The 14406-nt window shown below is 40.5% G+C and overlaps 1 protein-coding gene across 3 annotated transcripts in view; it reads left to right on the top strand.

Moving 5' to 3' along the window:
- rtel1 (regulator of telomere elongation helicase 1) overlaps nucleotides 1-14406 on the top strand; it is a 132203-nt gene that overhangs the window by 100937 nt on the left and 16860 nt on the right. For all 3 annotated transcript variants that reach the window (XM_078555291.1, XM_078555292.1, XM_078555293.1), the window contains 4 exons: nucleotides 3553-3698; nucleotides 9108-9194; nucleotides 9827-10037; nucleotides 13270-13413. In XM_078555291.1, coding sequence (XP_078411417.1) covers nucleotides 3553-3698; nucleotides 9108-9194; nucleotides 9827-10037; nucleotides 13270-13413 — 588 coding nt within the window. The remainder of the gene's footprint in view (nucleotides 1-3552; nucleotides 3699-9107; nucleotides 9195-9826; nucleotides 10038-13269; nucleotides 13414-14406) is intronic.

Here is a 14406-nt window from a genome sequence, read left to right as displayed (position 1 = left end):
GAGGACATGACTTTAGGGTGAAAGGAGAGAGGTTTAGGGGGAACATTAGGGGGAACTTCTTCACTCAGAGAGTGGTGAGAGTGTGGAACGAGCTACCATCTGACGTGGTAAATGCGGGCTCACTCTTAAGTTTTAAGAATAAATTAGATAGATACATGGATGGGAGAGGTCTGGAGGGTTATGGACTAGGTGCAGGTCAATGGGACTAGCGGAATAATATTTCGGCACAGACTAGAAGGGCCGAATGGCCTGTTTTCTGTGCTGTAATGTTCTATGGTTCTATGGTTCTGTTAGTTGTAGATTTAGTTACCCCTGATGAAGCAAGATTCTGTTGAGATGTATGGGGAATATAGCTGCATTGTATCCCATGTACTTGTATGAGGAAGGGATGCCTGGTTTTCTAATGTACTTGTGCAATGTCCTTCATTCAGCTATTGAATGGTCAGAACACTCAGATTGCAGGCTTGACTTGAATAACCCGGCACTAAGGCAGCAGATTAGATCTGTTGCATGTGCTGCAAAACCATCAATATTAAGCTTGATCGACTGGTGCTGCTGTTCAGAGTTAACCCCTTTCTTTATACCTGCAGCAATTTCTAGGCTATCGACAATATAAGGTACATAAAAGCTTTGGCAAATGGGTCATAATGAATGGAAAGGGTGGAGCACCTGACTCCCAATAGGAAAGTCTTGGGTTCAATTTTGAGAACTGAACGTTATCTGTAACCACCAACTTAATCTACATCAGGTGACACAGCTTCGACCATGTACCCAGATGGAAATAAAAAGTGTTGCACGCTAAACTGCTTAAATTGCAGCTCCTATGAATCAGTATTCAAGTCCGTCTATTTTGGGCTAAGAAGGGAGCGAGGTGGGAAACAGGAAACTATAGACCAGTTAGCTTGATATCTGTCGTGGAGAAGTTGGTAGAATTGGTCATTAAGGATGTTATAACTGGGCACTTAGAAAAGCTCAAGGTAATCGGGAAGAGTCAGCATGGTTTTGTGAAAGGGAAATTATGTTTAACAATTTATTGGAGATTTTTGAAGGAGTAACATGTGCTGTGGATAAAGGGGAGCCTGTAGACATACTGTACTTAGATTTCCAGAAGGTATTTGGTAAGATGCCACATCAAATGTTATTACAGAAAATAAAAGCTCATGGTGTAGGGGGTAACATATTAGCATGGATAGAAGATTGGCTGGCTGGCTGGCAGAAAATGAGTATGCATAAATGTGTCTTTTTTGGATTGGCAGTGGAGTCCTGCAGGGGTCTGTGCTAGGGCCTCAACTTTTTACAATTTACCTCACTGACTTAGATGAGTGGAATGATGGCATGGTAGTTAAATTTCCAGATGACACAAAGATAGGTAGGAAAGTATGTTGTGAAGAGGACATAAAGAGGCTGCAGATGGATATAGATAGGCTGAGTGAGTGGGCAAAGATCTGGCAAATAGAGTATAATATGGGAAAATGTGAAGTTGTTCACTTTGGCAGGAAGAATAAAAAATCAGAGTATTACTTAAATGGAAAACGGCTGCATAATTCCGAGGTGCAAAGGGATCTAGGTGTTCTAGTACGAGTCACAACAAGTTAGTATGCAGGTACAGCACGTAATTAAGAAGGCTAATGGAATGCTATCCTTTATTCAAGAGGAATTGAACATAAAAGTAAGGATGTTATGCTTCAGTTATACAGGGCATTGGTGAGACTGCATCTCGAGTAGTATGTGCAGTTTTGGTCTCATTTAAGGAAGGATGTAAATGCATGGGAGGCTGGTAAGAGGAGGTTTACTAGATTGATACCTGCAATGAGCAGGTTGTTTTATGAGGAACAGTTGGACAGACTGGGCTTGTTTACACTGGAGTTTAGAAGAATGAGGGGTGACTTGATGGAAGTATACAAGATCCTGAATGGTCTTGACAAGGTGGAGGTGCAAGGGATGTTTCCCCTTGTGGGTGAGTCCAGAACTAGGGGGGAATGTTTTAAAATTAGGGGTCGCCCTTTTAGGATAGAGACGAGGAGAATTTTTTTCTGAGGATTGTGCGACTTTGGAACTGTCTGCCTCAGAAGGTGGTGGAGTTGGGGTCATTGAATATTTTTAAGGCAAAGGTAGATAGATAGATTCTTGTTAGGCAAGGGAATCAAAGGTTATTGGCGGTAGATAGGAACATGGGGCAGAATTTAGCCCTCGATGGGCGGGCGGGCCCCACCGGCTCGGTGGCGGGCGGGCAGCTGAACTCCGCCACCATTTTGAGTGGGCGGGCCAATTAAGGCCTGCCCAGCGGGCTGCCCGATAGTGAGTGCTATGCGCTTCCTGTGCAGGGGGGGGGAGGTGGGGAGGGATTCCCCAACTGTCAAAGCGTGCTCTTTCGCGCGACTGCTCCCTGAGACTAAGTGCTGTCCCAGGGAGATTGGTGACAGTTTAAAAAACCTCAGAAATAGAAAAATAAAAAAATTATTAACATGTCCCCCTCATGTGACAATGTCACACGAGATGGGACATGTTAATAAATATGACATAAAGTTTATTAAAGATTTTTAAAACAGACATGAAACCTCATCCCGCCTGTGAATGAGGTTTCATGTTTTTTCTACTGCCCGCCGGGGCTCCTGGCCTGCCCGCCAGCCTTAAGGTTAGACGGGTAGGGCCTTTAATTGGGTTAATTATCCTGTCAATGGCCTCAATTGGCCATTGACAGGTTGGCGGGCGGACAGCTGATTTTGCTGTCTGCCTGCCTTCCTGAATATTTAAATGGGGCAGGATGACGTCGGGGGTTCCTCCTGACGTCATCCTGCGTCATTTTCCTGTTGGCAAGTATGCCACGCCCCCAAATCGCCAACGTAAAAATTCTGGCCATGGAATTCAAAACACAAGCAGATCAGCCATAATCTTATTGAATGGCAGAGCAGGTTCGAGGGGTCGAATGATCTATTCCTGATCCTATTTCTTATGTTCTTATATAGACAGGTGGTTAGAAAAATACATGGATAGAGAGATTTGTATATAATATGATCTTGCAATCCTTTACCTCCATTGTCCAACTTGGAGAACTCAAGCAATGGTTTTCCTTCCCAACTGCAACATGCTGTACTAGGAATCTGTTCTTTACCCCTTCCCTCATCTATGTACTGACTCTTGGTGACATTGTCTGTACCTCTCTCGATCTCTCCACTGTCACTTAGCTTGCCCAACATTCAGCTTAGATGAACTACAATCCATCTCTTAAAATCCTACTTCTCATTTAAGAGCCTTCTTAAAACCCACATCTTTAATTAGGTTAATGCTTATCTCTCCGAATATCATCTTTGGTTTGGTGAAGTACTTTGTGCTGTTTTTCTACATTAAAGGTGCAAGTTGTTTTCTCCTCTGATACCATTTTTAGTGTTTTGAACATTCCATTTACATGGGGGTTATAACATAAATCTGCCTAATTATCTTTTTAAATTATGAGGTTAGAAACTCCCACACTCTCAAAAAAAAAAGTTACTAAATTGTGTTTTAATTCTTCAAAACAAATTATTAGCAATTTGTGTCTGTGCACTCTTACAGAGGATGTTGAGCCTTCCAGGGGAGATGCCATGGCCAAGCTCTGCATTGAATATGAGAAAGCAACTGAGAACACGCGAAAGAAACCTTTGAGTCTCCTTGATGCATTAGAGCACAGTGAACTAAAGACTGATGAAGGTGGAAAAAAAGTAAGATACCTGCATGACTGTATTCTGCAATGTCTTCTGATTTGCTTTGTTTAGCTCTGGTCCCTGATTGCAAGTTAAGAGTTTTAAAATAATGGACTTGTCCTCGCTTACTTGTGCAAAAACCAGAGTGATTTTCATCAGTACTTCATCAGGCTACTTGATGCAGTGACTCATGAAGCATGTCACTTCAGAAATGGGAAATTGAAGATTTGTTGTCATTTTTTTTTGGATTAATTACTCCACCTTTCAAGTTGAAGGCACTTTAGCTTCTGTATGTACCTGGTTTGCACAGAGCTTCATAGAAACACATTTTGCTTCCGTTTCATAATTAAAACGTGTTTTCTCGCTATCTGCTCCAGGACCAGGGCTGTGGTTTAATTTGTTATCTGTGTTCCAATCAGCTTTTATACCCCCAGAGCAATTTAATGAATCAAAAATGGAAATATATTACTTTATTTCATCATTTCTGGATCAAAATTCTGAAACTCCTGATCTAATATCAACCCACAGGCTGTAGCATTTTAAGAAGGCAGCTAACTGCCATCTTCATGAGGGCAGTTAAGGATGAGCAATAAATACTGGCCTTACCAGTAACACTCCCATCTGAATAACTGAAAAAAAAATACAGTCCAGCTGTTTTCCATATGAGCCACCTAATTTTGTGATCACTTCTAACATCATTTAATATATTCCATTCTTGGACTTTGCTAACCTGTAGATTTGTTTGCCAATTATTTTCTTCCATTTGCTTGGGCAAAGTCTTTTTGAGATTGGAAAAATTGCTTTTAATGGTCTAGTGCACTTGCTTTTGACTTCTAATGTTCTAACAATGAACCTAACTATTTGGTGGTTACTTTTTCTCAAATATTCCCCTTTTAGGTTACATAATTGCTCTGCCTGTTTCTTTACATGCTGCAATGGCAAATGTGAAATAATGTCCTGAGCGCTTGCAAAAAAACCTTCCCTTATCACCACAAATGCTCTCCAAAACCTAGTCCATGTTTGTGTTAATAACATTTCCTACAATTAGAACTCTAGTAATTTGTTGAGAGATTTCATCCTTCCCCCATGATGTTAGACTGAACCCTCCCACATAGCTCTATCCGTGACCTCTATCCTCTATCCTGTTGACTGGCCCATCTGCACAGTTCACTGTCTCTAGAGCTGTTCTCAGTGCCCCTTACAGTGGCACCTTGGAGATAACACATTATCCAGGACTTGCTTGTGGTTACGGAAGTGATTATTTATTCCTCTCTCAGTTGAATTTTGTACTACCACTACATTTCTGTAGTTAACTCTTTCCCACAATGGTTGGTAGACAGTGCACCCTGGCATTGCTCGTATTTTCTATCCCTAGTTTGCCATCTTTGTCTGTGTCATAAGCATATAGTGTTTAATACCTAAAGAAAAATAGCTTCAGACCTCGGCAGTTTCCTTCATTGTCTCTATTTGTCCTGTTCCCCACACCCACAACGGTTAGCAACTTCATTTCCTTTGTCTCTCTATTCATGGCATGACCATCCGAATATACCCCAGGAACTTTTCCTGCTCCCATAGAATCATGGGCCAGAATCTCCCATTCGGTGCACGGTGATGTCGGGCCTGCGTCCCGACATCACCGCGCGTCGTTCCGATCTTCAGTTCGGCAGGCGCGCGCCGGAGTTGGCTGTGCGCCCGCTGAACTGTCAAAGGCCTGTTAAGGCCATTAATAACCCAGTTAAACTGATTGCCTGGCTGCCCGTCCAACCTTAAGGTTGCGGGCAGGTGAAGAGCCCAGGCAGCCTTCTCATTTCTCATGAAATCTCATCCATGGGCGGGATGAGGTTTCATGAAGGGTTTATAAATTAAATTTAAAAATTTTATGAAAATACGTAAACACGTCCCAGCTCATGATGCTGTCATGAGGGGACATGTCTGAGTAGTTTATTTTTTGCAATGTTTATTCTACAATTAATCTCCCTGAAGCAGCTCCATGTCTCAGGGAGATTTCTGCACTCTTTCGTGCACATGCGCGAAAGAACGCAGGCCCCAACTCTCCCTCCACCCCCCACCTGCACAGGTTGCGCTGAGTGTTAATTGGCCCACCCACGCAAAGTGGCGGCGCGCAGCCAATCGCGGGCGGCGATCGGCTCTGTGCCTTCTCCCGAACCACCTGCCCGACAGGGATAAAATTCTCCCCATAGATAATAAAACACGGAGGAGGTGATTTGGCCCATCAAGTTTGCGTCTGTTCTTTCAAATAGAAATCCTGGTGGTCCCAGTTCCCACCTCCTTCCCCATTTCTCTGGAATTTTTTTTCTCCTTCAATGTACCGGAAATGGTGGGGAACCAAAGAGTCTAACGAGAAACTTAAAATAAGAAAAAAATTTAAAAATTTTTAAAAGGGGAAATGAATCCCTGGGTCCTGATGTCCTACGTACTAGGGTTTTAGAGGAAGTGGCAGCAGAGATAATGGGTGCATTGGTTTTGATCTTCCAGGATTCCCTCAACTCGGGAATGGTCCCAGTTATTCGGAAGGAAGCAAAATGTAGCCCTGCTGTTCAAAAAACATTTGGAGAAAGAAAATAAGGAGCCACAGTTCACTTAGCCTGACATCAGTAATAGGGAAATACTCAAATGTATAAAGCGCGAGGTAAGAGGGCTGTTGGAAAATCAAAATGAGTAGGTAGAGTCAACACAGTTTAATGAAAGGAGAATAGTGTTTGACAAATCTATTGGAGATTTTTGAGGTTGTAACTACCAGGATAGATGAGGAGAAACCAATAGATGTAGCATATTTAGATTATCAGAAGGCACTCTATAAGGTGCCACATAAAGGTTTGTAACCCAGAAAATGGGGCTTACAGGATTGGAAGTAATGTATTAACATGTTAAGTCATTTCTGAGATGCTGTAACTAGTAGGGTGCCATCAAAAGCAATTGTTCCAAGCTAAAAAAGACTTTGGCCTGAGCTATTTGCAATCTGCATCAGTGATTTAGCTGAGGGGGCTGAGTGTAATATATCCAAGTTTGTTGATGGAAGTGGGAAAGTAAGCTGTGAGGAATTAGAGAGAAGCTGCAAAAGGATATAGATTTAGTGGATAGTGACTTAGCACAAAAGTGGCAGATGGAATATAACGTGGGTAAGTAAGTATGAAATTATCTTCTTTGATAAGAAGAACAGAAAAGCAAAATATTTTTTCTAAGATGAGATACTCGTAAATGTTGAGATTCAGTGGAATTTGGTTGTACGTGGAATCAAAGAAAGCCAGCATGCAGATACAGCTACAGGGAAGGCATAATGGTAAGTTAACCTTTTTGCAAAGGGTTTACGTAAGGATGTAAGAAATATCAGCAGGATTAGACTATTTGGCCCTGCGAGCCTGCCCCATCATTTAATATGATCTTTGACCCCTCAAGGACATTCTCACACTAATATTTTCCTTGATCAAAACTTACCCCACCTCCATTTTCCCTTTCCTGTACTTGCTGAATACTTTGTACCCAGGAACATTAAATATCCAATTTGCCCCTTTTCTGATTCAAATCACCATTATTGCTACATAATTTTCTCACATGACTACTTGTGCCTGCAGCTCATTAACTTTATTAAGCAGACTTTGTGCATTTCCACACATGTTCCAATCCTTCCTGTATGTTCTGTGATACCACCTAATTCGAGATTACTTCATATATTGTAGAATAGAACCCAGGACAGGTCATTTGGCCCAACCAATCTATATTGGTGTTTATCCTCTACATGAGTAGCAGTACAATATGAGCCCACTCAGATTTCATGTCCCATTATTGTCTTAACTGAAATTTAATTTTAAACCAACTCTACTTAGTGGCAAACTCCAGTTCAGGTCAAATCCTGTACACTGCTGCCTTCTCACTTTACTGTCCTCTCAGTGGGCAGTCTACTACAGTGGTCTTGAAATAGTACAGCATACAAGTCTTGTGTTGCTCTGTCTCAGTGCTAAGCTCCCGTTTCACCTTGTTTCCCCCTTTCAGCAAAAGCTCACTATCAGTGCCACATTTAATCAGGCTCTCAATTCCTGCTCCTCCTGTTTAGACTATTTCTTCAGCCTTCATGTTTCCTCTACTTTTTAACCTTTATTTTTCATAGTAGTTCCTTTAACCAGCCCTGCCTTACGTCAACAATGGGCAAAATGTTTAGCAAGAAAAGCACTGTAGAGCTATAGAATACCATTTAGCTCATAAGATGGCTTTTGTGCAGCACTTGATGTCAGTCTGTTTTCTTTCTTAAGACCAGTGCCGGTGGGTTGAAAGTTTATCAGACTTGATTTACAAATCAGATATCATTCCTTCATTTAAGCGAGACCTCCTGCTGAATATTGCAGAGCCAAATGTCACTGATAAGTCATGCAAGAGAAAAACTAAAAATCAGAAACAAAGTGAGAAAATGTTGGAAATCTGTACAGACTGAGATAGAACGTAATCATAGAAATTTACAGCATGGAAGGAGGCCATTTGGTACTTCAGGACCCATTCAGCCTCATCTCACTTTCCGGCTCGTCATACGTTGCCTTGTAGGTTACCACACTTCAAATGCATATCCAAGTATTTTTTTAAAGTGTTATGAGGGTTTCTGCTTCAACTAGTCTTTTAGGCAGTGAGTTCTAGATCCCCATCACTTTCTGGGTGAAAAGGTTTCCCCTTGAATCCCCACTAGATCTCCTAACTGTTATTCTAAATCTATGCCCCCTCAACCAAGGGGAATAGGGCCTTCCGATCCACTCTTTCTGAACCCCTCATAATTTCATGCCATGATTTAGGTCATCCCGGAGTTTCTTAGCCTATCCAGTTTTTCCTCACAAATAAAATTCTCCAGTCCAGGCAACATCCTCGTAAATTTCCTCTATACCCTCTCTAGTGCAATCACATTTTTACTATAGTTTGGTGACCAGAACTACAGTAGTACTCCAGCCTAACCAGTGTTTTATACAGTTGCAGCATAACCTCCCAGCCCTTACATTCTGTATCTCTGCTAATGCAGGCAAGTATCCTGTATGCCTTCTTGATCACCTTACCTACCTTGCCAGCCACCTTCAGAGATCTGTGGACACACTCCTAGGACCTGCTGTTTCTCAATATTGCTCAGTGTCTGACCATTTATTGTGCATTTTCTTGCCTTGTTAGCCTTCCCTAAAAGCATTGCTATGAATTAATTCAGTGGATCCTTCAGCAGAATTGTCGATTAGTAATTCAGTGGTTCCCAAAAGCCTTAGAAAATTTATACCAATGCTCATAGCTACAAATAGATGGCTGCATAATAATGATGTGGAACTTGCATTTATGTAACATTTCTCACATCCTCAGGACTTCAGTGAATGAATTACTTCTAGCATGTTGTCACCTGTTGCCGAATGTGGCAAATGATTTACTTTTTAATTTGCATTTCTGTAGGCAGTTAAAATGCCAGCAATGTCTCTTAAACATCTGGCTGGTGAACAGCGAGGAGGCAGAAAAAAAATTATGCTCGTTAGTAATCATGTATGTATGTTTCTTTTGTCTTCATTATTATGTAAACCTAATGGTACTTCATCTAATGGTACAGTTACCTGATGACATCATTTCAATGTACTCCCCCAGCATAAAATCTTATTTGAAATTAATTCTGGCCATTTTGTTCTGAGATTCTTTACACAAGTTGCTTTGTATTTATGCTATGTAGTAATATCCAAAAGTGCACAGTTGCTTTTGGCAGTCTAAATGCCTTTTGGGTTTTCCTGCAGTTTAAAAACACAGTGTTTGTAGAAGACTTTTAATAGGCCACTTGTTTCATTTAATAGTGAAGAAATTCCTCATTAGTGCAATGAATTGTTTATTTTACTGTTTCATTATTTTAAAAGACAAAGATATTTGAATTTAGTTAATTCTAATACATGGTGTTAATAGTACTTTTGACGTCTGCATACCTGCAAGTGAAATGTATTAAAAATCCCTTCCATCTGCTCCAAAATGCTAGAAACTGTTGCAATCAATCTGTGCTGAGGCTGTTGATGTCTTTGTAAGGATTTAAAAAAATTCAGTCTTTACTTGCATATCAATAACTTTTTCACCTTTTCAGCAGTCACTTATATTATTTGACAAAGTGAACTTGATTTGTTATGTTTTCTGATTAGGGATTTGATGTGTTGCCACTATCTGAAAAGACAAAAGCAGAAAAAGCTAAATTTTTCATTGTAGCTGTAAAGGAGGTTCTTAGCAAGGCCAACTATGAGCGTTTTACAGACGCAATGCAAAAGTACAAGATGACGGATGATTTTGATACCATGCTTGGTGAAATGGCAGCCCTTTTTACAGAAGATTCAAGAAAAAACAATCTTCTGCGAGGTAATTAATTGTAAGGGTTAGTTACTGTGTGGTTACATAAAACTATATTCTGCCAATTATGGTTTTCATTGTGTATGAAGTGCCGTATAAGTTGCACCATCTAAAATTAGGTTAAAAAATAACTGTGTGACTGGTTGATCTGGTACTCTTTGATGTTGAAAGAATGGTACATTGTGTCACGTGTGCATTTTGAGTTGGTGCCAAAATATAGTATAAATACTCAATAGCATATCTGCTATTCTCTGCAGTCGGGGCAAGACCACCTGCCTATAAATACAGGTGGCATAATATTATAATGTAACTTGTTCAGAATTTTCACCTGACCACTCTGAGCTGGTGCCACGGACTTCTGGAAGATATTGTGTTTGGAAACTACCTGTTTCAGACTCTATTCCTGCCTGAAAGCTCCCTAGAGCAGTGACAGTGGATTATTGTAGTTCACCAGGAGCTGGATTACCTTGTGTTTCAAATAAAGATGCTGCTGTGTGGATAGTAGGTTCAGTACCGAGCAATGGTTCTAATTCTGGATTATTGAAATATCGAGACTGGCATACCAGCGCAGTATTGAGGGAGTGCTGCACTATCAAAGGCAAAATCTTTTGAAAGAGATGCCATCTTCCCTATCAGATGGATGTAAAAGATCTTATGGAATTACTTTGAAGAAGAGTGGGGAACAATCCTTGATGTCCTGGCCAATATTTATCCCTCAATCAACATCCCAAAAACAGATTATCTGATCACTATCACATTTGTGTTTGTGGGCATTTTTTTTATTCTTTCATGGGATGTGGGTGTCGCTGGCAAGACCAGCATTTGTTGGCCCTCCTTAATTGCCTTTGAGAAAGTGATGGTGAGCCGCCTCCTTGAACCATTGCAGTCCATCTGGTGCAGGGACTCCCATTGTCCTGTTAGGAAGGGAGTTCCAAGATTTTGATCCAGTGACAGTAGAGGAACGATGATATAGCTCCAAGTCAGAAGGTGTGTGACTTGGAGGGGAACTTGCAGGTGGTGGTGTTCCCATGTCTGCTGCCCTTGTCCTTCTAGGGGTATAGAGGTCCAGGTTTGGAAGGTGCTGTTAAAGGTGACTTTGTGAGTTGCTGAGTACATATTGTACATAGTACACACTGCTGCCACTGTGCATCGATGGTGGTGGACAATCAAGCAAGCTGCTTTGCACTGGATGGTGTTGAGCTTCTTGTGTTATTGAAGCTGTGCTCTTCCAGACAAGTGGAGAGTATTCCATCAAACTCCTGACTTGTGCCTTGTAGATGGTGGACTGGCTGTGAGGAGTCAGGAGGTGAGTTATTCGCCGCAAAAAACTCCCAGACTCTGGCCTGCTCTTGTAGCCATAGTATTTATGTGGCTGGTCCAGTTCAGTTTCTGGTCAATGATAACCCCGCAGGATGTTGATAGTGGGGGATTCAGCGATTGTGATGCCATTTAATGTCATGGGGAGATAATTAGATTCTCCCTTTTGGAGATGATCATTGCCTGGTACTTGTGTGGCGCAAATGCTGCCACATTTCCTACATTGCAATGACCACACTTCAAAACGTTTTGGGGTGATATTTAGTCGCAAAAGGCACTATGTAAATGCAAGCCTTTTCTCCTTTCCATCCTTCCTTCTTTTCCTTTCCCTATTCTGAATATCTCTGTAATTAATTTTAAATTAGCTTTAACCTTTCTGTTATCAAACTGACCCACATGCTTTGATACCACGGGTCTAGCTTCCTGATGACCTCTGAAGCCAAATCATCCATTTAGGTAGTACTGGACTAAAGTAAATGGAAAAGTAATACGTGCATAGGAGTGGAACTCAATTTCACATTTGAAAAAAGCCCAGATAACCTGTGTAAATTGGAGAACCTCTAGGAAACAACAACCGTCACATATTTAGATTTGATATTAAAATTGAAAAAGACAGTGAAAGTTATAGGAACTTGATTGCAAACTGACCAATTCCAACAGGGAACAAAGCCAAATAAAATGGAAAGAAAAACTGACATAAGACAGTGGATAACCAGTGGGAAACAAGGATTGAAACTAGACTTATTCCCTACAATAGGTCGTGGATATGGCAAATTCTGAAGTTCCATGGATGAGTAAAAAAATGCAAATTAAAATGAGACTTTAAGCCATATGACAAATTTAATGCTAATTACACAAAAGAAATTTAAGCAGAATATAGTTAATGTAGAGAGGAAAATGAATAAAACTAGGAAAGGATAAAAGGAAAGATTGACAATTAACAAAGAGAAACAGTAAATGTTTTTATAAAAACAAGTACCAACAACAATAATTAAAGGATAGGGTTAAAAGATGTTTAAAAATTCTTATGGGGACTGGAGGCATTATAGAGGTTTAACTGTACTTTCCCTCAATTTTCTCAAGAAAGGCAGTGGGATTGTTTCTGGCTGAGGTACCCATTCATGTCTTTTTCCTGTACCTCTTTTAAAGAAAAATATTTTCAAATATTTTCTTTCAAATATTTAACTATTTTCCTTATACCAGCTTATTATGAGTTTGCTTCCACCATTGTTTCTGGTGGAACATTCTGTGGCCTGTGTTTATAAAAATATCTTCTAACTGCTTGCTTTGATCTTTTAGTGGTAAATTTATATTCTCTAATTGCTGACTTACGAAAAAGTAGAACAGCTTTCCCCTATTTATTAAAAATCTTCATAATTTTAGCTGATCTCCAGTTACCCTTTTTCTGCTCCATTGCAACAAGCCCCAGTTACTCTACAATCTTAAAGTACACGGATCCCTTGATTCCCTTTGGTGCCTCATCAAGTGATGTTCAACATGAACAAATGATTCATCAGTTTCAGGAGGTTGGTTGTTTGGGGAGCGCAGGGTGGGGGTGGGTGTGGGAAGGGCAGGTCGAGAAGCAGTTGGGAGGGGTGGTGGGTTATCAGCAGGAGGTTCCCTGGCCTATTTCCATCTAAAGCCATTCACCTCTATAACCAATTTAGGGGACTACCAGAACTACTTTCACCTGACTGTTTATCCCACTAGAGCCCACTCTGGTCAGTCTACTCTCTGGCAGTGCAAACATACCCAGGCATGGTGATGGAGGACTCTGGCATGTAAGCTCGTAGATATGATTCTGTGCAATTGTATCAGGCTCTGCCTTAATATGTCATATATTACATGGTAATGACAGCTTATTGTTTTGGGATATATTTTGCTGTTGTGATGCTTATAAATTTTAAATACTATTTTTAAACAGAGTTTTATCAGTTTGTTCGGCCACATCACAAAAAGAGGTTTGATGAAGCCTGCTATAACCTGACTGGCGAGGGATGTGGATTTAAGCCTGAGCACGCACTTCCAAGAGAGGAGAGGCAAAGAGTAGAGCAGGAAGAAAATCCAGGTACACCATTTAGAAGCACAGAATTCCTGCATTAACTAAAATAATCCATTACTTTATTATCTATTTTTTCGAACAAGAGGAATCCATTTTATAAATAAGCTGTCGATCAGGCAACATTATGGATATAACATCAGAAGGAAAATGAGTATTTTCCCTCTTGCTTCATTTCCCAATAAATCATATTGTGGTTGATGTTACATGTTCTTAATTATTTGCTGCTGCTGAGAAGATCGAGGCACTTGCAGGCAATAAAAAGGAAGTACCTCATAGGTGATTTCCCGTCGTGTATTTTGTTTAGTGTTGAAATCACTTCTTAAAATACTATAGCTGGAAACCTATGATGCCAGTTAACTTCTAATTGGAAGAGGGATTAATTTTGAAAAATGTTAGCTGGTATTTACCTTCTAATCAATCATTTAGGATTGCAGTTAATTAAGGATTCAAAAAAGAGAATGAGTGCTGTATTTTTAATTATTAAGTTATTTCCAGTTACTTTCTTCCCCATTTCTCTCCACTCTTCCCTGATGTTATAACTCAATCACAAAATAAGGTTTGATGAAACCTGCCACCATCTTACTGGTGATGGGTGTATAAATCTGATTATGCAGTTCTAAGACGTAAGAGGCAAAAAACAATCCTTTTACTTTAAGAAATTATGTTTAATCAAAATCCAGTCTGTATAACAAAGGCTTCCACAAGGTAGATATAGCAGCTGTGTGGCAGAGCACGCTACTGTACCATTGTCAGACCTGTGGGCGGTTTCATTATGTATTAACAGCTTATCAAAGAATTTGTTTCCTGTGCTCGCCAGGGAGCAGAAGTAAAAAAAAAACAGGTCAGGTTGACTCTAGCAACCCCTCAAGGAAGTCAGTTAACAAGTCAGAGTTTGAAGACCAAGTTGCCTGCCAGTCACTTGACCAGTGAATAGTACATGGCACTAAGGTTCCCAAAGGTGGTCAGAAAGAAGTTCAACCTCATCACATTGGCTGTATG

Source organism: Cetorhinus maximus, chromosome 13 (assembly GCF_964194155.1).
Source record: "Cetorhinus maximus chromosome 13, sCetMax3.hap1.1, whole genome shotgun sequence".
NCBI lineage: Eukaryota > Metazoa > Chordata > Chondrichthyes > Lamniformes > Cetorhinidae > Cetorhinus > Cetorhinus maximus.
The sequence above is the reverse complement of the archived record's forward strand: the minus strand, read 5'-3'. Positions and strand labels throughout refer to the sequence as shown.